At 48.1% G+C, this 23168-nt stretch overlaps 2 protein-coding genes across 4 annotated transcripts in view; both read left to right on the forward strand.

Annotated features, from left to right (window-relative positions):
* Positions 1–45: 45 nt before the first annotated feature.
* On the forward strand, positions 46–10969 carry slc25a1b (slc25a1 solute carrier family 25 member 1b). Its single transcript, XM_027032267.3, has 9 exons — positions 46–184; positions 3798–3905; positions 4391–4490; positions 5132–5270; positions 7492–7576; positions 8027–8131; positions 8209–8324; positions 8410–8483; positions 8755–10969. The coding sequence occupies exons 1-9, from the start codon at positions 73–75 to the stop codon at positions 8867–8869; spliced, it is 954 nt and encodes a 317-aa protein (XP_026888068.1). The 5' UTR covers positions 46–72; the 3' UTR covers positions 8870–10969.
* A 93-nt stretch (positions 10970–11062) lies between these two features.
* Positions 11063–23168, forward strand: part of pi4kaa (phosphatidylinositol 4-kinase, catalytic, alpha a) — a 29116-nt gene continuing 17010 nt past the window's right edge. For all 3 annotated transcript variants that reach the window (XM_035535399.2, XM_081702706.1, XM_035535400.2), the window contains exons 1-16: positions 11063–11247; positions 11959–12075; positions 12205–12298; positions 12385–12473; positions 12730–12802; positions 12926–13185; positions 13582–13645; positions 13920–14071; positions 14161–14226; positions 14319–14415; positions 15180–15371; positions 15472–15572; positions 16031–16160; positions 16319–16448; positions 16792–16887; positions 17014–17197. In XM_035535399.2, coding sequence (XP_035391292.1) covers positions 11152–11247; positions 11959–12075; positions 12205–12298; positions 12385–12473; positions 12730–12802; positions 12926–13185; positions 13582–13645; positions 13920–14071; positions 14161–14226; positions 14319–14415; positions 15180–15371; positions 15472–15572; positions 16031–16160; positions 16319–16448; positions 16792–16887; positions 17014–17197 — 1941 coding nt within the window. In that variant the 5' untranslated portion in view covers positions 11063–11151. The remainder of the gene's footprint in view (positions 11248–11958; positions 12076–12204; positions 12299–12384; positions 12474–12729; positions 12803–12925; positions 13186–13581; positions 13646–13919; positions 14072–14160; positions 14227–14318; positions 14416–15179; positions 15372–15471; positions 15573–16030; positions 16161–16318; positions 16449–16791; positions 16888–17013; positions 17198–23168) is intronic.

The raw sequence follows: 23168 nt of genomic DNA on the forward strand, positions 1-23168 counted from the left end.
TAAAAAGATTTAAAGGTTGGCAAGGAGCCGTAGTGGAAATCCGTTTATAAATTCCCCTGTTGAAGACCAAACATGTCAGGAGAAAAGACATTTGTGACCCCCTTCCACAGACCCCACTGTTTATCTGCGGCTGCCCCGGCGGCCAAGGCGAAGCTGACGCACCCTGGAAAAGCCATATTAGCGGGTAAGTTCACGTTTGCGCATTCTGCCCCTACGCGTCACCTCAACGCCAGGACCCTCCAAGGAGCAGTGAAACACCGTGTCTAATAAACACTGTTTTCTCTTGCTTGTTGAGCCGTAACTGCAGTGGTTCGTAGCTCATAGCAAACACTGGTGCCCCCCGACAGGACCCTAAACCATCCCGAGTAAACACCAGCACACTGCGGGCAAGTATGTGGTGTGTCCTGCATGCAGCCGTTTGTGCACTTCTAACCGTCTGATGTTGTTTTTAAGAGAACGCCTGGAGGTGTTGACTCTTAAAAATAAACCAACCCTTTGGTAAAAAGTATGTTCTGCCTGTGAACTTTATTTTTGCATGCAAATTATTATTAACCAAAATTGGTTTATAGATTACTGAATTTCTGCTTTTACAGAATTTGAAACAGCTGTTTTTATTTTATTTGTTCTTGACAGCCTGGCTTCCTTATGATACAGTAGACCTTCCATACTTGCCTCCAAAGCACAAAAAACTTATTTTAAATAGGAATATGTTTTACTCTAAATCAGAATATTCATAGGGAAAATTTGCCTTTTAACTTTATTCCAGTACATTTAGCACCTTTGATAATATATAATCTTGAAGCCCTGATTTCCTTTAATTGACTTAATTTTTGTTATATTCTTTTAAGCCTAGTGGATGAAGTTTTTGTTATAACTAATGTGTCTTAAGACCTGCTGTGCCTGGTACAGTCTGTAGAAAAGTTCTTTCATCACTTGCTGTGTTGCGTGACCCCACACCTGACCGCCTGCATGGATAGAAGATCAAATGACATTATCATTGAAAAAGGATTTGAATTTTTTCCCCCCCAGAACTTACACAGTACTAATAGAAACTAGCATTAAAAGTGTGTGATGTGTGATTCTGAGTACCATTTCTGAGTTAAAAGTCTGTAGCTGGAAGTTATAGTTCGCCAGTTGCATTCCTTAGTTTGATGTGTGTTACGCACTGCTAGCTTAACTTGCCAATAACCTTTGCACTTATGCTGATATTCAGGAGTCAGCAAGCCTTTAGCTAATGAATAATACCAAATGAAGAGACTGCTGTCTCTAAACTCCAAATAAAGAGACTGCTCTGTCTCTAAACTCCAAATAAAGAGACTGCTCTGTCTCTAAACCTTTCCCATTTGCTGGCATTCCTTAAAATGTCAGCTCATGCTGAACTCAGCGTGCAACTGCAATGACTGTGGTCACAGTACAGGGCTCTGCAAAACTCAGAGATGACCACAGCAAACTGAGACCTTGTGGTCAAAATGTACAATTATCGGGAATTCCTTCAGTCCCACTTCCCACGCTTCACTAAACAAACCTGCAAAACAGGTAGAGAAGGTCGTTTAGTGCAGATGCCTGTTAAACTGGTATAGGCTACCACTTTATACAAAACAATAATATAAAGTAATATAATATAATATAAAGTACATTCTTTTTATTTGGTATTTTGTAGTATTTAAAATAATACCACATTGGGTAATAATGTACTATATGTGCATATTGCGTACCATATAGGATAATACAGAGTAATATTATAGAGTAATATTAACACTATATAGTGTAAATGTTTCTATAGGTGGTGTAATATGTGCAGGACCACTCAAACCCACCAGTGCAGTATTCACACTTTTATAGTTACTGTAATACAAAAGTCTACCAGATTTATTCTGGTAGGGTTAACAGCTGGTAGATTCTCCACACTGCGCTAACACAGCCATGGAGTTTGTGTCAGTATGACAGTATCTAAATCCAAGATTACACATTCTTTATAGGTAAATGATGCAACACTGAAAGTGTAAAAATCATGATTACATGTGATATTCTGTACAGGGGATCTGCTCTACTGTATATACTGTATGAAGCCAAGTTGTATTTAAAAAATCTCAGAAGGTTGCCAGTTCAAACCCCACTGGTGCCAAGTTGCCACTGTTGGGCCCCTGAGCAAGACCCTTCACCCTCAATTGCTCAAATTGTACTCAGTCATACTTGTAAGTCATTTTGGATAAAATCGTAAGCTAAATGCCATAAATAAAAAGTAAATGTAACTCCAAATAGAATAAAGCTAGTATGTTAATGCTATTATTTGTCTAAAGTACCATAATCAAAGACTGAAGTATGAAATTCAGAGAACTTTAGGTTTTATAGTGGTGGCCTTCTGATAAATACATTCAAATGACCATGAGCTGTAATAAATATTGAAATAAACGTTAAATCTGTCAAAGCATCTGATCGAAGCCACTTTGACTGCAGCATGAGCACTGGGACGAAAAGCAATTCTGGAGCCAAAAAAATACGATTGACAAAGGTCAGAGGTCAAAGGTCAAAGGAGAGTTGCCAGGCTGATTCAAGTCAACAGAAAGCACACGAATACTCAAATAATAACCCTATAAGAAGGCCATATCTGACGGTTCAGACTGAACCCTTAAATGGATTGGCTGGGGAAGACCACAATGGGTTCCCCTTCTGTTAGATCTACGAGCTAAAATCAGGAAGATGCAGCTTTAGTGGGCACCCGACCTGCTGTGAGGAAAGATTTCTTAGCACAAGTAGCTCTCATAATACCACCTGACCATCAGGCGCTTGGTGCACCTAGGAATCACTGACCTTACGACTCTGTTCAGTCACAGTCTCCTCTTTTACAAAAAGATGTCCTAAACAGCGTAACGTCTGATGGAACAAACATGCATGACCTTAAGTAGGTTTCGCAAACATGACAGTGACCTGCGCAGTTTGCGCGATTTAAAGTACGTGGGTTGATATGGATGGGCAGGTTTTCATCAGAAGTGTGTGACTGAAACAACTGCACCAACGGCAGGAGTTCCCCAAGGAGTGTATCCAGCACTTTGTTGAGCCTACGCCGCAAAGAAATTTGCATACCCTGGAGGCAAGACAGGTTCTTGTCTGCATTAGTTAAGTGTATCTGACAAAGTAGCCACTCAGTAGAATTACATATTTGCTCCATTTTTTTTAACAGAGCAAAAAGGCTGATGGTGATTTTTCAGTTACTTCCTGGCATTTGGCACATTTATGGAATATTAATAAACTTAAGTGTGTGAATGTGCTACGTTAACTATCGCTGTGTTCTAACAGGCATGAAAGGTAGCACAGGACATGTGGCCTGTTTGAGAAGCCAGGTATTTTGTCATATCCTGTTAAATATTACTACTTGTGGTTGCAGACACACCCCTTCAGAAATGGACAGAGGCCAAGGGGAGTTTTCAGTGGGTAGAATCTTGCTGAGCCAATAGCAGCCAATCATTTGTCCTCTTGTTCTTATTGTTCAACTGCAGCTGTACAGCGCAAAGAAATTTTAAGGTGGCACCAGCTAATTCCCCTCTAAATAACAATGTAACTATGAGCATTCAAATTTTCAAATTAAATGTTCTTTAGGTCCACAACCTATGCTATAATTCTGTACATTTTATTATATAAAACTTAAGCATTTAAGTATATTTAAAACTATCCTTTTGCTTGAATAAATAAAAGGCCTTGTTTATTAAATCATCCGGTTCATTACTGTTATTTCCATACAGCAGATATTGTGTAGTAACAGTAGATGATGTGAACAAGGGCTTCTTGCATTTTTACAGGTGGCATTGCTGGAGGGATTGAGATCTGCATCACATTCCCTACCGAGTATGTGAAGACCCAGTTACAGTTGGACGAGAAGGCCAACCCGCCACGCTACAGGGGCATTGGTGGGTCTTCTCTCAAACCCTCCTAAGATTCATATGGCAAGTTGCCACTGGAAGTGCTGTAGATGTTCGCCCTGGGGTTTCTGGGTGGGAACAGTAAGAGGGCGCACAATGCTGAGTTCAAAGGTCAATGAGCAGTGATGGCTCGAGCCCCTTCTGATATCTCTAGTGCTCATCGGAACGTTATCAGTGTGCCATAGTCCCTGGACTTTGAAGGTAGCCCCGTTTCCTCACCTGTTTGCGAGTGCCAGTCTTTCCAGTGAAAAGCTGTGCAGTATCAGTAAAGCAGTAGATTAGTCATGCTCTCGTGCGTCACATTTGACCAGATAATGGGTCACACAGATCTCTGTTTTGACGTAATCAATGATTTGCCACTTAAGTTGCCATCTTTTGGGGAAAAAAGCATCCCCTACAGAACAGAAAAAAATAAAATTTTGTAACATTTCATGCAAATTTGTCAGAAACCCTTTTCTCTTTCTCTTGCACAGTGGATTGTGTAAGGCAGACAGTCCAGGGCCACGGGGTGAAAGGTCTATACCGAGGTCTGAGTTCTCTCCTTTATGGGTCCATTCCCAAAGCAGCAGTCAGGTAACTAATCCATTGACGTTTGTAGGAGTGAAACACCTTCTGTCAACTTGTTCTTCTTCCTAACACACAAAGGGAGATTAGTAGGACTAATTGTAGCTCACTTAAGATGGACATCACCTGCTATTAAAGGAAGTGTTCAACAGTTTTTATTATATATCAGCCACTTCTTTGGAAAAATACCTGCCTTGTTGCCTTGTTTACACCCAATGGCCCCTTTGTTAGGTACACCTGTCTCTTAGGTGCTTTTTATAAGTGTACAATCGCTGACTAGGTTGAGAGTAGTCCACAAATATACCCAGCAGAGTGTGTATATGGGAAACCTGACCATCCATGAAGTGTGACAGCATGCACATATGATATGTGGCCAATTAAGCTGTGTTTCTTATAAAGTGTCTGACAGTAGGAACTAGGCTATACCAGATTCATAGATTCCTAGGCTACATAATTTAAGTTCCAAGATGTTAATAAGAAGTTACTGAATTAGGTGTAGATATAATGCTGTACTTGGCTCAGTTTGGCATTACACAGGGTGTTGAAATAACTGTGAACTGAGAACAATTGGAGGAAGATGTACAGAGCTCTTTCTGTTGGAGGGAGCTCAGAGCACGCAGTGCCTTCAGGTGTTCCTTTGACCTCGCCAGGTTCGGCGTGTTCGAGTTCCTTAGCAACAAGATGAGGGATGAATCAGGGAAGCTGGACAGCACGCGTGGTCTGCTGTGCGGTTTGGGGGCCGGCGTTGCTGAGGCCATCGTGGTCGTGTGTCCCATGGAGACGATAAAGGTGCGTGAAACCCTGGGAGAACCAAGAAATCAGCCTCTGTGACTGACGCCGTAGCTGCTGGCTATGGGGCAGTCCTGTGCTCTTCCTGTCCTGCTTTGGCACGTGTTTGAATGAAGGGAGTAGAAATGACTGGGGCAGTTTAGTCACGTACGTGTAGAAATGACTGGGGCAGTTTAGTCACGTACGTGTAGAAATGACTGGGGCAGTTTAGTCACGTACATGTAGAAATGACTGGGGCAGTTTAGTCATGTACATGTAGAAATGACTGGGGCAGTTTAGTCACGTACATGTAGAAATGACTGGGGCAGTTTAGTCACGTACATGTAGAAATGACTGGGGCAGTTTACAGTCACGTACATGTAGAAATGACTGGGGCAGTTTAGTCACGTACATGTAGAAATGACTGGGGCAGTTTAGTCACATACATGTAGAAATGACTGGGGCAGTTTAGTCACATACATGTAGAAATGACTGGGGCAGTTTACAGTCACGTACATGTAGAAATGACTGGGGCAGTTTACAGTCACGTACATGTAGAAATGACTGGGGCAGTTTACAGTTACGTACATGTAGAAATGACTGGGGCAGTTTACAGTTACGTACATGTAGAAATGACTGGGGCAGTTTAGTCACGTACATGTAGAAATGACTGGGGCAGTTTAGTCACATACATGTAGAAATGACTGGGGCAGTTTAGTCACATACATGTAGAAATGACTGGGGCAGTTTACAGTCACGTACATGTAGAAATGACTGGGGCAGTTTACAGTCACGTACATGTAGAAATGACTGGGGCAGTTTACAGTTACGTACATGTAGAAATGACTGGGGCAGTTTACAGTTACGTACATGTAGAAATGACTGGGGCAGTTTACAGTCATGTACATGTAGAAATGACTGGGGCAGTTTACAGTCACGTACATGTAGAAATGACTGGGGCAGTTTAGTCACGTACATGTAGAAATGACTGGGGCAGTTTAGTCACATACATGTAGAAATGACTGGGGCAGTTTAGTCACATACATGTAGAAATGACTGGGGCAGTTTACAGTCACGTACATGTAGAAATGACTGGGGCAGTTTACAGTCACGTACATGTAGAAATGACTGGGGCAGTTTACAGTCACGTACATGTAGAAATGACTGGGGCAGTTTACAGTCACGTACATGTAGAAATGACTGGGGCAGTTTACAGTCACGTACATGTAGAAATGACTGGGGCAGTTTACAGTTACGTACATGTAGAAATGACTGGGGCAGTTTACAGTTACGTACATGTAGAAATGACTGGGGCAGTTTACAGTCATGTACATGTAGAAATGACTGGGGCAGTTTACAGTCACGTACATGTAGAAATGACTGGGGCAGTTTAGTCACGTACATGTAGAAATGACTGGGGCAGTTTAGTCACATACATGTAGAAATGACTGGGGCAGTTTAGTCACATACATGTAGAAATGACTGGGGCAGTTTACAGTCACGTACATGTAGAAATGACTGGGGCAGTTTACAGTCACGTACATGTAGAAATGACTGGGGCAGTTTACAGTCACGTACATGTAGAAATGACTGGGGCAGTTTACAGTCACGTACATGTAGAAATGACTGGGGCAGTTTACAGTCATGTACATGTAGAAATGACTGGTGCAGTTTAGTCACATACATGTAGAAATGACTGGGGCAGTTTAGTCACGTACATGTAGAAATGACTGGGGCAGTTTAGTCACGTACATGTAGAAATGACTGGGGCAGTTTAGTCACGTACATGTAGAAATGACTGGGGCAGTTTAGTCACGTACATGTAGAAATGACTGTGGTAGTTTAGTCACGTACATGTAGAAATGACTGGGGCAGTTTAGTCACGTACATGTAGAAATGACTGGGGCAGTTTAGTCACGTACATGTAGAAATGACTGGGGCAGTTTACAGTCACATACATGTAGAAATGCCTGGGGCAGTTTAGTCACATACATGTAGAAATGACTGGGGCAGCTTACAGTTATGTACGTGTTGTCTCCAGAGGCTGTTTTCTCCACATTTGGTGAATATCCTGTTCAAATAAGTTTCAAAGCTCAAATGTCCTTGAGCTTGTCATTGTGATCATACATTAACGAAGATGTATAAGGGAGTAATTGATTGCAAACCAGACTGAACTAGTGATCTTTAAACTGTATCTTTGAGTACTATTTTTATCTTAATATCTTTTTAACTCCAATTTCAGGTCAAATTTATTCATGATCAGACCTCAGCAAACCCCAAGTATCGAGGCTTTTTTCATGGAGTAAGAGAAATAGTCAGAACACAAGGTGTGTAATATTTACATGCACTGCCACCTACTGGAGATTAAGGTTAAGGTTTAGCAGGTAATCACTGAGCGTGCTTTGTCAGACTTAGCTGACCTAAGTTTCAACATTTGAAATCTTCTTTAAATCTGAAAAATGTATATTTTGCTTATAAACACACACATTATATGTACGTATACTAATAATACAAATATTTATGCCATCAAAAGCATATATTATATTAAAAACTGACTGGCACAATGCGTTCCTAAGGTTTTCACAGGTATCATACTTTGAATGCAATATATTATTGATTATCTAACCTGTTTAGTCATGTGATTTGACCGTTACCCACTTTGACCCGAATCAATTGTCTTCTAATCAAAAGGAACCTCAACAGAGCTAATTTTAGAACAAACATGTCATTATGATTTTTCATTTTCATTCAAAATCACATTATTCCATTCTTTCCAGGGTTTAGGGGAACATATCAGGGACTGACCGCAACAGTACTGAAGCAAGGATCAAACCAGGCTATTCGTTTCTTTGTTATGACATCCTTGAGAAACTGGTACAAAGGTCTGTGTTTATTCTAAATACTTACTCTCCATATTCTGCAGCTGTTGACTGTTGACTGATGTTCATTTCAAAACCAGGTGACAACCCGAACAAATCCCTAAACCCTTTGGTGACTGGAGTGTTTGGAGCCATAGCAGGAGCTGCCAGTGTGTTTGGAAACACACCGCTTGATGTGATTAAAACTAGAATGCAGGTATGATTGATTAGTTTAAAGATCTATGGTGTTTTAAGTCTAATCTGTCCTTATCTAGGTTATATCTAAAACTGTTTGTTTACAGGGCCTGGAGGCTCACAAATATAAGAACACTGTGGACTGTGCCATTAAGATCATGAAACATGAAGGACCAGCAGCGTAAGTGAACATTGCAAAGAATGGGGAGTCATACTGTGACACCTCCCTTGTAGTCATACTGTAACGCCTACCTTGTGGTCATACTGTGACACCTCCCTTGTAGTCATACTGTAACGCCTACCTTGTAGTCATACTGTGACACCTCCCTTGTAGTCATACTGTAACGCCTACCTTGTAGTCATACTGTGACACCTCCCTTGTAGATATTCTGCAACACCTACCTTGTAGTCATACTGTAACGCCTACCTTCACCTTCATGTTTATGCTGTAGGTTCTACAAAGGGACTATCCCGAGGCTTGGCCGAGTCTGCATGGACGTGGCCATCGTGTTTGTGATCTATGAGGAGGTGGTGAAGGTTCTCAATATGGTGTGGAAGACAGATTAATGCAGATGGTGCATTGGGATTCTGGTGCATCCTGCTAAACATGGCATGACGTTCAGAACGTGATGTGAGCAGTGAGAACCTGCTGTAGGCCAAACATGTGCTCACAAGTGGCAAAGCAACGTGTCATAGCCTTGTTCCTTAATATTAACCAAAACAGAAAGGATTTTCCACAAATAATGTGAGATACGCCAATACTTGAAAAATTGGTGTTGGTTTTAGTAATGGATTATTTGAAAAGCCAAATATTTAACTTTATTAATGAAGAGAGAAAAAGAGGCTACAGTCGTTTTAGAATGAAAATACTTTCTTACTATAGTTTTGTATTTGTTTTACTTTTGAGATTTTTTTTCTAAAAGGCCACTGAAAGCTCATGCCTCTCATTACTTTTCCATTATTTTCTAATCAATTGATTTTGCATCATATGTGAGGACACTAAAATTCATAGTATGTATAATATACTAGCAGTGATAAAAATAATTTGTCATCACATGGAAGTGTAGCTCATGTTACCACCATGAATCCAACAGCTTCATAAATGAATGTACCATACAAAAATACCAACAGAGGTGGTATTATATGATAAAGCTACAGGATACAGTTAACATGAGCTCATTTCCTGCTGTTGACAGACAGTGTAACTACATACAAATTAAAGTACACTTACTGATTTTAAAATGAAAAATAATATGTTATGGCATGACCTAGCACTTTGGGTGTTTGTTGGTTTTTGCCTAATCAATCATTTTCTCAGTGGGGTTACGCTTTTTGTTTGTTTATGGTGGTGAGCTGCTTCTTAAAATAATCAACTTATTTTGGGAGTTTGATTTTGGCCTCAGTCTGAAGTACTCTGATCCAAAGGTGCATAAAACTTGGTAACATTGAACCACCAAAGCCTTTAACTCTCTGGGGCATTCTTTCCTCAGCAAATACATGCACTTTCCAACATAAATGGACATGATACTAATTTAAGATGGGTAACAAACTTACTTTTAAGTGCCTAGACCAATGTTTACTAGTACTCGTGATCAGTGTGTAGCATTGTGCATAAACCTTGGCCACCCCTTTGCCAGTGATGCCCTCTGCACTGTGGTGGTAATATACCAGCAGGGTTAATGCCTGCCTGCGTTAATAATGCTTAGACTCTGAGCAACAACCAAAATGTCACACAGCAAACTGCTGACCTGCTACTTGAATGTGCTTGAGATCACATTTAATTGATAGTGGCTTTACTAAGTTACAAAATATTTATTAATGCTAAAGAGAATCTGTCCAAACTATTTGACAGGAGAACCTATTCATGAATCTGAAATTGCCTGAAATTCTATGATGAAGTTATATGCTGAATTATATGCAGAAATTGCCTTAAATGACATGCTGCTTTTGATTGTTGCTTTTCAGTGCCACTTATTTAGCTGTTCTACCTCAAGAAACCCTAAAAATTTATTAACTGAAAACTCAGGATTGAGACATTACAATAACTCTCTGAGTACAGGACAGCTCAGCATCTCCCTGTCAATACCATGCAAACCGACATTTTTATAAAATACACAAAGATCATACAGGTCCTTATTTAAAATGACTCGTGGCAATTTTGGAAATCAAAATGTATATCAATATCTGACAGCTGTTGTGGAAATGATTTGCATTTTAAGTCAGGAAGCAGAAAGGGATGCAGAAATGTAGATATATGTGCTATGTTGTGCCTGATGTGGGGAAAATTTCTGTTCAGTGTTTGTCAAAAACAATACTGGTGCCTGATTAATATATGATTGTTTATGTCCATGCCTGAAAAATTGCTTCTGCAATAATCTAATCTAATTATGTAACTGCTTACTCTGTTTGTTGTGGGACATGTGGTACCCATCTTTATTTGAAACAACTTTGTTCAGGGGATTTCATAAATCTGCTTTTGGATATATATCTGCTTTTGGAAATATAACTATTGTAATTTTGGTCAGTTAAAGCAAATGAAGTTATTGAATTACCACTGAAAAGTGATAATCTGTACTATTATTGTTATGGTTATGTTTGCATTTTAGTCAACCATGTAAAGTGCCTTTAGATTGTTTTTAATTTTAAATAAATGGTGGTGACATGAAATTGAATGACTGACTTACTCTGCGCCTAAAATTAATAAGGGTTTATACAAATCGCTTTTTTCAAAGTCCTTTTGCCGTGGCCTTCCTAGCGTTCCGTATTGTTGGTACATATTTGTCCTTAGCAGGCGATTCACTACCTGGAAGATGTAACAACGTTTAATTTATTTCTTTTATAAATAAACAATGTCGGCAAAAGGGGGGTCAAGAGGATTTTATTTTAACACAGTATTGTCATTGGCCCGGTCATTGGCTGCTCATCGCCAAGCTCCCATTGACAAGGTAGCGTATCGTAACTAGGTTAACATTTGATAGGTGTCACGTAAACTAGCATTAGCTAGCAAGCTAATGCTAACTTCCCTCCCATAGTCCCCTACGGGTTTAGCTAGCCTTGGCTATCCTAGCCTGTCAGCCTTCTGTACAGTCTTTAGCTTGCTACCTAGCTCGATAACTACGTAACTTGTTGACATTATTCATTAATTTTTGGTTTTGTAAAAGAATGAGAGTAAAGTAATGCAACCAGATGACTGAATAGGAACTGACTGAACGGAAATGGCCAATGACCCGTTCAGCTCGGTCGCCTTTAGCGGCCTTTGCGTCAGGGAGCTAACAGCTAACTAGCCTGCGGGCTAATGTGCCCGTCCTGCTCCGACCCAAGAAACAGTGTCGAGCTGTTTGTGCAAAAAAAAACTAGTGTTGCAGTCGGAGCTTGTTTATCAGTTCTTCGAAAAGGGTCACTATTCTGCTGACAGTATGAGAGTATTCTTTAGCTTAATGTCGTTGACCTTAAATGTGTGTTATTTTGGAAGTTATCTTATATTAATACCGGATTGTATAGTTAATATATGTGATATATCGACGTCTCTGACCTAGCTATCACCAGTCTGCTTTACATACTACTGTTTACGTGAAAGTTAATTAATATCGACAAACGGACAAATGCTGACCAGTTTGTTGATTTGTTAACTAACTGGTTGATGGATGCCTATTTAGGTTCAGAAGCTACAATGCATGTGTCCAGTGGACTTCCGAGGTGTGTCCCAGCTGGACGAGCGGAGGAGAGACGCTGTAATAGCACTGGGTATCTTCCTAGTGGAATCTGATCTGCAGGTGCAAATAAAGATGATGAACTTTAAAAGTGTTTCAAGTGAATGTGTGGCAAATATTTAATGTGTCCTTTACCCCCCGCCCCCGCCTTTGAACCAAACTGTTTTTTTTGTCTGTTTTCTTTCTCTTCAGCACAAAGACACAATTGTCCCTTACCTTCTGGGTTTACTGAAGGGACTACCGCGAGTGCAGTGGATCGAGGAGAGCTCAGAACGGAAAGGGAGAGGCAGGCAGCTCAGACGTTTCCTAAAGTACTTCTTGATATTTCTTATGGCTTTTTTCTTACTGTCTTTGTGCATGTCACTGTTGCAGACACCCTCCCTGTTGCTGAGAACTTCTGCTTTTGCCTGGTGACTGTGCTCTCTGATGTGGCCCAGAGAGATGAGAGCTTGCGAACTCAGGTGTGTGCAGTAGTGCTACAGCCTGTTGGAGTGACCAAGAGCAGCAGGAGTTTATGTAAATAATTAGACACATCTAGCTTTTAGGCTACTCTGACCTGGATTTCTTGGTGAAACTCCTGAAACTCCTATTGTCCTGAAAATTCAGTTTTCACCTAAGCTATGACCCCTTGGCTTCTGTTTCAGAGAAATGTAAGCTGTTAAGAAGCAAACATTAAATGATGGGGGTTGAGTGGCATGTTCTTGATGTCTCCTACAGATTTTGGAAGCTGTTATGGACCTCATGCAGGTTCTCCTGGAGATATGCGGGAACCCTGAAGGACAAGACAAAGGTAGGTGTGTGCGCGCATGTGCGCGTGCGTGTGCGTGCGTGTGTGTGCATGTAAACACAAGTTGTGTGCAGCTTGCATTTTTATTATTTTTAAAGATGTCTCTGTTATGATTTCTTCACCCAGAACTCCTATGTCGCTATGCAGTGCCGTGCCTGATTGGCGTGGCGCGGGCGTTTGGTCGCTATAGTAACACAGAGGAGCCGCTGCTCTCCAAGCTGTTCCCCCGGGCTGTGCTGCAGTCCGCGGGCGTGGCCGAGGACGTCGAGTCGACACGCCGGCGTTCCTTCAACGACTTTCGCTCCATCCTTCCCAGCTCGCTCCTCACCGCCTGCCAGAGCGACACGCTCCGGCAAAAAGCCAGCAGTGTGTCCAGCATCTCCCAGGTGCCCCGCTGCAGTGCAACCTGCCGCCAGCAAGGGGCACACCTGATTTTGTTTAGTTGAGAGATAGATGGCTTACAGTGCTGGCTCGGCCAGTAATGCTAACGGGCGAATAAGGAACACAAGCTCGATCTTAAAGTTGATATCATGCCAAACACAATTGTGTCACCATGGTTTCTTTTTTTATTGGCATTTTTATATAACACCCTGAAGAGTGTAAAACTATACAAGGCTTTGCCCCAGAGATTCTGCCTTTCAGCTTCTGAATAGTAAAACAGTAAAAGTTGTTTTTTTCAGGGCTTTTTTTTGTGGTTCAGTGGGTGTATCAGACCTGTGATTGACAGGACGTGAGGTTGAACACAATGATGCAGTGTGTTGTCTTCCATGTTTTGGTACCAGGCCAGTCCAGAGCGCACGGGGCTACCAGGGTCCCCCGCTAACCCCTCTGCTCATTACTTCGAAGGTAACGCCAGCTATGACGTCTTCTCAGAACCTACGGTGCATTTCCTTCATAATAGGATGGCGCCCCCTAGCTTGTTAAAGCGCCTGTGCTCACTGATGTATAATGGAGCACGAATCATTTAGCTTTATGATGGGCTTTATCGTGTAACTGAAGGCGTGGTTCGTTTGTGCCCTTTGAGCAGCTCTTCTGCCAGCGGTCTAGTGGCTTGAATTTTAATTGCTCCAGGCCAGTAATGTAGGGCAGGGAACTAAATGTTTGTGCGCGCACTTCGCAGCTGGATCGTACCTGCCGGACGGCAGCACCGTGGACCCTGTCTACTACTTCTCCACCGTCAGTTCCAGTTTCTCCATCTCTCCTCTCTTCACTGGCAGCAGTGCCAAGGGCTTCGACGTGCCCCTGGATGTGCTGAGGCGTCTCCTACACATGGTCCGTGTCCCGCGTGCACGAACTTCTGTAACCTCCCCCGCGCACCTCGGCACAGACGCACGTGTGTACTGATGCTCTCTTCCCGACAGGTTGAGCAGTTTGTGGCCGAGTCGTTTTTAAAGACTGTGGATCAGACCTTGGTTGAGTTTCTGGAGGTAGACCACACACTCCCCTGCTGTTGTTTGGTGTTGTGTCGGTCTGGAGGCGGAGGAGTTGCGTTCACACTAATGTGTGCTTTCTCTTCCAGACTAATCCAGGTGTGACCCTGTTCTACAAAACCTTCAGTGATCCTCTTTATGTGGCCATATTTAAAATGTTGAGGGACACTCTGTACAATACAAAAGGTAAGAAGTGTATTGGAATACTCTTTAGTACTGTAACACTCCATGTTGATGGTGATTGTGTGTGTGTGTGTGTGTGTGTGTGTGTGTGCATGAGGAGACATGAAACTGAGTCACATTCATTCATTTCCTCAATTAATTGAATTCCATCATTTAAAGCTAAACTAGATCAAATGCACACTGGTTCACACCAGTCCAGCCACCTGACTAATAACGACCATGTGTGTTGTCAGGACGGAGCACACACCCAAGGTAGCCGAACTCCAGAGGAGCGGGATTTTCACAGGGCTTTTGTTTTTTGTTTTTTTTTTGCTTCTTTTTGTTTGTTTGTTTTTTGTCACTTTCCTGGAGCGCCGCGTGCCAGGGCTGAATGCTGAGGCGTATCCAGGCTCTGGGGGGGATGGGTCAGACAGAGTCTGGTTAGAGAGGAGCCCGTTTCCTCTTCCCTGTGCCCGGGTGATGTCTCTGTCGCTGCCGAAAGTGAGACCGCACCAGGTTCTCCCCCGTAGTGGCTGCATTGGCTCCTCCGAAGGTCCAAAACAGTGCTGCTGAAATCCGTCAGGGAGTGCGGCTTCAGCACCACGGAGAGCGCACGGGGGGGGGGCTGTGTGATGGTGTCATCCACATGCAAATGGTTTAAGAGGGAAAACGCTGCCATCCAGAAAAGCAGACATGACGCCAACCCTCCGTGTGCCAACCTAAACCTGCAGAAAAGCCACAGTCCTGACAAATCTGGTCCTGCTTTCCACCTGCATTTGCTTGTCCAGACCTGCACACGGCCTTCGTGAAGGATGTGCACGACTTCGTGCTGGAGGAGTTCAGCAACAGCCAGTCGGAGCTGCAGCGTGTGCTGCATGATGCTGAGGGCCTGTCCAGTCAGCTCAGCCCTCTTAAACTCCGCTGCCAGGCCAACGCCGCCTGCGTGGATCTCATGGTGTGGGCCGTCACAGAGGAACAAGGTAAGCGCCCGGCCCCCACCTCCCCCCACCGTCCGGAAGCGTGGGACGTCCGTTGGCAGTGCCGTGGCATGTGTTGGCTTATCGGTTGTGTTTGCGGCAGGTGCTGAGAATCTTTGCACCAGGTTGTCAGAGAAGCTGCAGTCCAAGACGTCCAGTAAAGTCATCATTGCCCACATGCCTCTGCTGATCTGCTGCCTGCAGGTGAGTGCTCCTGCTCAGGGGGTGGGGCAGGGGACCAGGGGGTGTGCTTGAAGCCTTTCTTACTTCTGTTGTCACAAAGCAGCTTTACACAAGTCAGAGTCCAAGGACAACAGTAGCAAGGAAGAACTTCTAGAGCATGTGGAAGAAACCTTGAGAGGAACCAAGACTCAAAGGGGGGGGGGGGGTCCATCCTCGTCTGGCCTCCTCAGAGCCCTGCAGCTGAGAGTTAGACTTGAGCCTTAGCCGCACAGAACGCTGTCCGTGAAGCACTGGGATGTGACAAGGCGTGACCAGTAGTTTGAATGCATGAGACGCCAGGCTGTGGACCCTTCTAGATTGGAAGTATTGTTGCATGGTAACGGAGATCTCCAATCTTAGAGGCTGGCTATGAAGTGTTGGGTCTGTGAGCACAGTGTTATGTGAAGAATGGATGTGACGTTGAAGGGGTGTTGTTTCAGGGTCTGGGCCGTCTGTGCGAGCGCTTCCCTGTGGTGGCCCACTCTGTCACCATGTCCCTCAGAGACTTCCTGGTGGTTCCTTCTCCCGTGCTGGTTAAACTCTACAAATACCACAGTCAATACGCCACTGGTGAGTCGCGCCTGCTCGGCGGACGAGGAGTGTTACCACCGCTGCACCTGCATGTGTGCACGCGCCGTGGCAACGCGGGGGTTTGTTTGTGAGTTGATCGGGAGGTCCGACCACAGCGAGCCTCTGGAAGTTGAACGAGTCTCGTTTCACTCCCGTAGGGACCGGAGAGATCAAGATCCACGTGACCAACGAGCACTCCCAGTCCACCTTCAGCGCACACTCCAGTAAGAAAAGCCAGCCCTCCATGTATGAGCAGCTCCGAGACATCTCCATAGACAACATCTGCAGGTGAGGGAACGCCAGTTTGAAGTATGTGAGGTGCAGCTGGCAGATTAACCGTGTGAAAAGCAGATGCACTGCTCTGCTCAGGAACAGACTGGGCTGTAAGTAGTCGGGGTTACGCTGGAAACTCAGTATTTACGTGTTTCTGTATGTTGCAGTTGCCATGCAGAGCGTAACTTGGCAGCCTGCTCACTGTGGTCGCCCATGGTGGAAAGATCAGAAAACATGGCCTGAAAATACTGTAATCTATAAACTGTAAAATGCAGTCTGCAATCTTATCACGACTTTACTTAGTCTTTAGAACTTGTTCAGTCCACTGCAGTTTCTGATAACTGGTGGTCCGTTTTAGGTGCTTGAAAGCGGGTCTGACCATGGACTCGGTCATCGTGGAGGCGTTTCTTGCCAGCCTCTCCAATCGTCTCTACATCTCCCAGGAAAACGACAAGTACGTCTCTGTGTCCTTTGGGAGATGACACCCTTTAAATCTGCCTTCTTGCCCTGCCAAGTCGCTTGCGTGAGCGCGCAGGCTGTGTTGGCGTGTTGACGCGGCTGCTACGCTGTGTCCTTGCAGGGACGCCCACCTGATTCCGGACCACACCATCCGGGCCCTAGGGCACATCGCCGTGGCCCTCAGAGATACGCCACGCGTGATGGAGCCCATTCTACAGATCCTCCAGCAGAAGTTCTGCCAGCCACCCTCTCAGCTGGACGTGCTCATCATAGACCAGCTGGGCTGCATGGTCATCACAGGGAACGTGAGTACACACGCACACACACGGTCATCACAGGGAACGTGAGTACACACGCACACGGTCATCACAGGGAACGTGAGTACGCACGCACACGGTCATCACAGGGAACGTGAGTACGCTCGCACACGGTCATCACAGGGAACGTGAGTACGCGCGCACACGGTCATGGCAGGGAACGTGAGTACGCGCGCACACGGTCACGGCAGGGAACGTGAGTACGCGCGCACACGGTCACGGCAGGGAACGTGAGTACGCGCGCACACGGTCACGGCAGGGAACGTGAGTACGCGCGCACACGGTCACGGCAGGGAACGTGAGTACGCGCGCACACGGTCACGGCAGGGAACGTGAGTACGCGCGCACACGGTCACGGCAGGGAACGTGAGTACGCGCGCACACGGTCACGGCAGGGAACGTGAGTACGCGCGCACACGGTCACGGCAGGGAACGTGAGTACGCGCGCACACGGTCACGGCAGGGAACGTGAGTACGCGCGCACACGGTCACGGCAGGGAACGTGAGTACGCGCGCACACGGTCACGGCAGGGAACGTGAGTACGCGCGCACACGGTCACGGCAGGGAACGTGAGTACGCGCGCACACGGTCACGGCAGGGAACGTGAGTACGCGCGCACACGGTCACGGCAGGGAACGTGAGTACGCGCGCACACGGTCACGGCAGGGAACGTGAGTACGCGCGCACACGGTCACGGCAGGGAACGTGAGTACGCGAGCACACGGTCACGGCAGGGAACGTGAGTACGCGAGCACACGGTCACGGCAGGGAACGTGAGTACGCGAGCACACGGTCACGGCAGGGAACGTGAGTACGCGAGCACACGGTCACGGCAGGGAACGTGAGTACGCGAGCACACGGTCACGGCAGGGAACGTGAGTACGCGCACGCGGTCACGGCAGGGAACGTGAGTACGCGCACGCGGTCACGGCAGGGAACGTGAGTACGCGCACGCGGTCACGGCAGGGAACGTGAGTACGCGCACGCGGTCACGGCAGGGAACGTGAGTACGCGCACGCGGTCACGGCAGGGAACGTGAGTACGCGCACGCGGTCACGGCAGGGAACGTGAGTACGCGCACGCGGTCACGGCAGGGAACGTGAGTACGCGCACGCGGTCACGGCAGGGAACGTGAGTACGCGCACGCGGTCACGGCAGGGAACGTGAGTACGCGCACGCGGTCACGGCAGGGAACGTGAGCACGCGGTCACGGCAGGGAACGTGAGCACGCGGTCACGGCAGGGAACGTGAGCACGCGGTCACGGCAGGGAACGTGAGCACGCGGTCACGGCAGGGAACGTGGGTCCGCACACTCACACATCGCAGGGAAGGTGGGTCCGCACACACACACATCGCAGGGAAGGTGGGTCCGCACACACACACATCGCAGGGAAGGTGGGTCCGCACACACACACATCGCAGGGAAGGTGGGTCCGCACACACACACATCGCAGGGAAGGTGGGTCCGCACACACACACATCGCAGGGAAGGTGGGTCCGCACACACACACATCGCAGGGAAGGTGGGTCCGCACACACACACATCGCAGGGAAGGTGGGTCCGCACACACACACATCGCAGGGAAGGTGGGTCCGCACACACACACATCGCAGGGAAGGTGGGTCCGCACACACACACATCGCAGGGAAGGTGGGTCCGCACACACACACATCGCAGGGAAGGTGGGTCCGCACACACACACATCGCAGGGAAGGTGGGTCCGCACACACACACATCGCAGGGAAGGTGGGTCCGCACACACACACATCGCAGGGAAGGTGGGTCCGCACACACACACATCGCAGGGAAGGTGGGTCCGCACACACACACATCGCAGGGAAGGTGGGTCCGCACACACACACATCGCAGGGAAGGTGGGTCCGCACACACACACATCGCAGGGAAGGTGGGTCCGCACACACACACATCGCAGGGAAGGTGGGTCCGCACACACACACATCGCAGGGAAGGTGGGTCCGCACACACACACATCGCAGGGAAGGTGGGTCCGCACACACACACATCGCAGGGAAGGTGGGTCCGCACACACACACATCGCAGGGAAGGTGGGTCCGCACACACACACATCGCAGGGAAGGTGGGTCCGCACACACACACATCGCAGGGAAGGTGGGTCCGCACACACACACATCGCAGGGAAGGTGGGTCCGCACACACACACATCGCAGGGAAGGTGGGTCCGCACACACACACATCGCAGGGAAGGTGGGTCCGCACACACACACATCGCAGGGAAGGTGGGTCCGCACACACACACATCGCAGGGAAGGTGGGTCCGCACACACACACATCGCAGGGAAGGTGGGTCCGCACACACACACATCGCAGGGAAGGTGGGTCCGCACACACACACATCGCAGGGAAGGTGGGTCCGCACACACACACATCGCAGGGAAGGTGGGTCCGCACACACACACATCGCAGGGAAGGTGGGTCCGCACACACACACATCGCAGGGAAGGTGGGTCCGCACACACACACATCGCAGGGAAGGTGGGTCCGCACACACACACATCGCAGGGAAGGTGGGTCCGCACACACACACATCGCAGGGAAGGTGGGTCCGCACACACACACATCGCAGGGAAGGTGGGTCCGCACACACACACATCGCAGGGAAGGTGGGTCCGCACACACACACATCGCAGGGAAGGTGGGTCCGCACACACACACATCGCAGGGAAGGTGGGTCCGCACACACACACATCGCAGGGAAGGTGGGTCCGCACACACACACATCGCAGGGAAGGTGGGTCCGCACACACACACATCGCAGGGAAGGTGGGTCCGCACACACACACATCGCAGGGAAGGTGGGTCCGCACACACACACATCGCAGGGAAGGTGGGTCCGCACACACACACATCGCAGGGAAGGTGGGTCCGCACACACACACATCGCAGGGAAGGTGGGTCCGCACACACACACATCGCAGGGAAGGTGGGTCCACACACATCGCAGGGAAGGTGGGTCCACACACATCGCAGGGAAGGTGGGTCCACACACATCACAGGGAAGGTGGGTCCACACACATCACAGGGAAGGTGGGTCCACACACATCGCAGGGAAGGTGGGTCCGCACACACACACACATCGCAGGGAAGGTGGGTCCGCACACACACACACATCGCAGGGAAGGTGGGTCCGCACACACACACATCGCAGGGAAGGTGGGTCCGCACACACACACATCGCAGGGAAGGTGGGTCCACACACATCACAGGGAAGGTGGGTCCACACACATCACAGGGAAGGTGGGTCCACACACATCACAGGGAAGGTGGGTCCACACACATCACAGGGAAGGTGGGTCCACACACACACACACATCACAGGGAAGGTGGGTCCACACACACACACACATCACAGGGAAGGTGGGTCCACACACATCACAGGGAAGGTGGGTCCACACACATCGCAGGGAAGGTGGGTCCACACACATCACAGGGAAGGTGGGTCCACACACATCACAGGGAAGGTGGGTCCACACACATCACAGGGAAGGTGGGTCCACACACACACACACATCACAGGGAAGGTGGGTCCACACACACACACACATCACAGGGAAGGTGGGTCCACACACACACACACATCGCAGGGAAGGTGGGTCCACACACACACACACATCGCAGGGAAGGTGGGTCCGCACACACACACATCGCAGGGAAGGTGGGTCCGCACACACACACATCGCAGGGAAGGTGGGTCCGCACACACACACATCGCAGGGAAGGTGGGTCCGCACACACACACATCGCAGGGAAGGTGGGTCCACACACATCACAGGGAAGGTGGGTCCACACACATCACAGGGAAGGTGGGTCCACACACATCACAGGGAAGGTGGGTCCACACACACACACACATCACAGGGAAGGTGGGTCCACACACACACACACATCGCAGGGAAGGTGGGTCCGCACACACACACATCGCAGGGAAGGTGGGTCCGCACACACACACATCGCAGGGAAGGTGGGTCCACACACATCACAGGGAAGGTGGGTCCACACACATCACAGGGAAGGTGGGTCCACACACACACACACATCACAGGGAAGGTGGGTCCACACACACACACACATCACAGGGAAGGTGGGTCCACACACACACACACATCACAGGGAAGGTGGGTCCACACACACACACACATCACAGGGAAGGTGGGTCCACACACACACACACATCACAGGGAAGGTGGGTCCACACACACACACACATCACAGGGAAGGTGGGTCCACACACACACACACATCACAGGGAAGGTGGGTCCACACACACACACACATCACAGGGAAGGTGGGTCCACACACACACACATCACAGGGAAGGTGGGTCCACACACACACACATCACAGGGAAGGTGGGTCCACACACACACACATCACAGGGAAGGTGGGTCCACACACACACACATCACAGGGAAGGTGGGTCCACACACACACACACATCACAGGGAAGGTGGGTCCACACACACACACACATCACAGGGAAGGTGGGTCCACACACACACACACATCACAGGGAACGTGGGTCCACACACACACACACATCACAGGGAACGTGGGTCCACACACACACACACATCACAGGGAAGGTGGGTCCACACACACACACACATCACAGGGAAGGTGGGTCCACACACACACACACATCACAGGGAAGGTGGGTCCACACACACACACACATCACAGGGAAGGTGGGTCCACACACACACACACATCACAGGGAAGGTGGGTCCACACACACACACACATCACAGGGAAGGTGGGTCCACACACACACACACATCACAGGGAAGGTGGGTCCACACACACACACACATCACAGGGAAGGTGGGTCCACACACACACACACATCACAGGGAAGGTGGGTCCACACACACACACACATCACAGGGAAGGTGGGTCCACACACACACACACATCACAGGGAAGGTGGGTCCACACACACACACACATCACAGGGAAGGTGGGTCCACACACACACACACATCACAGGGAAGGTGGGTCCACACACACATCACAGGGAAGGTGGGTCCACACACACATCACAGGGAAGGTGGGTCCACACACACATCACAGGGAAGGTGGGTCCACACACACATCACAGGGAAGGTGGGTCCACACACACATCACAGGGAAGGTGGGTCCACACACACACACACATCACAGGGAAGGTGGGTCCACACACACACACACATCACAGGGAAGGTGGGTCCACACACACACACACATCACAGGGAAGGTGGGTCCACACACACACACACATCACAGGGAAGGTGGGTCCACACACACACACACATCACAGGGAAGGTGGGTCCACACACACACACACATCACAGGGAAGGTGGGTCCACACACACACACACATCACAGGGAAGGTGGGTCCACACACACACACACATCACAGGGAAGGTGGGTCCACACACACACACACATCACAGGGAAGGTGGGTCCACACACACACACACATCACAGGGAAGGTGGGTCCACACACACACACACATCACAGGGAAGGTGGGTCCACACACACACACACATCACAGGGAAGGTGGGTCCACACACACACACACATCACAGGGAAGGTGGGTCCACACACACACACACATCACAGGGAAGGTGGGTCCACACACACACACACATCACAGGGAAGGTGGGTCCACACACACACACACACATCACAGGGAAGGTGGGTCCACACACACACACACACATCACAGGGAAGGTGGGTCCACACACACACACACACATCACAGGGAAGGTGGGTCCACACACACACACACACATCACAGGGAACGTGGGTCCACACACACACACACACATCACAGGGAACGTGGGTCCACACACACACACACACATCACAGGGAACGTGGGTCCACACACACACACACACATCACAGGGAACGTGGGTCCACACACACACACACACA

This window comes from Electrophorus electricus, chromosome 19 (genome assembly GCF_041902795.1).
Source record: "Electrophorus electricus isolate QZ-2024a chromosome 19, ASM4190279v1, whole genome shotgun sequence".
Classification (NCBI taxonomy): domain Eukaryota; kingdom Metazoa; phylum Chordata; class Actinopteri; order Gymnotiformes; family Gymnotidae; genus Electrophorus; species Electrophorus electricus.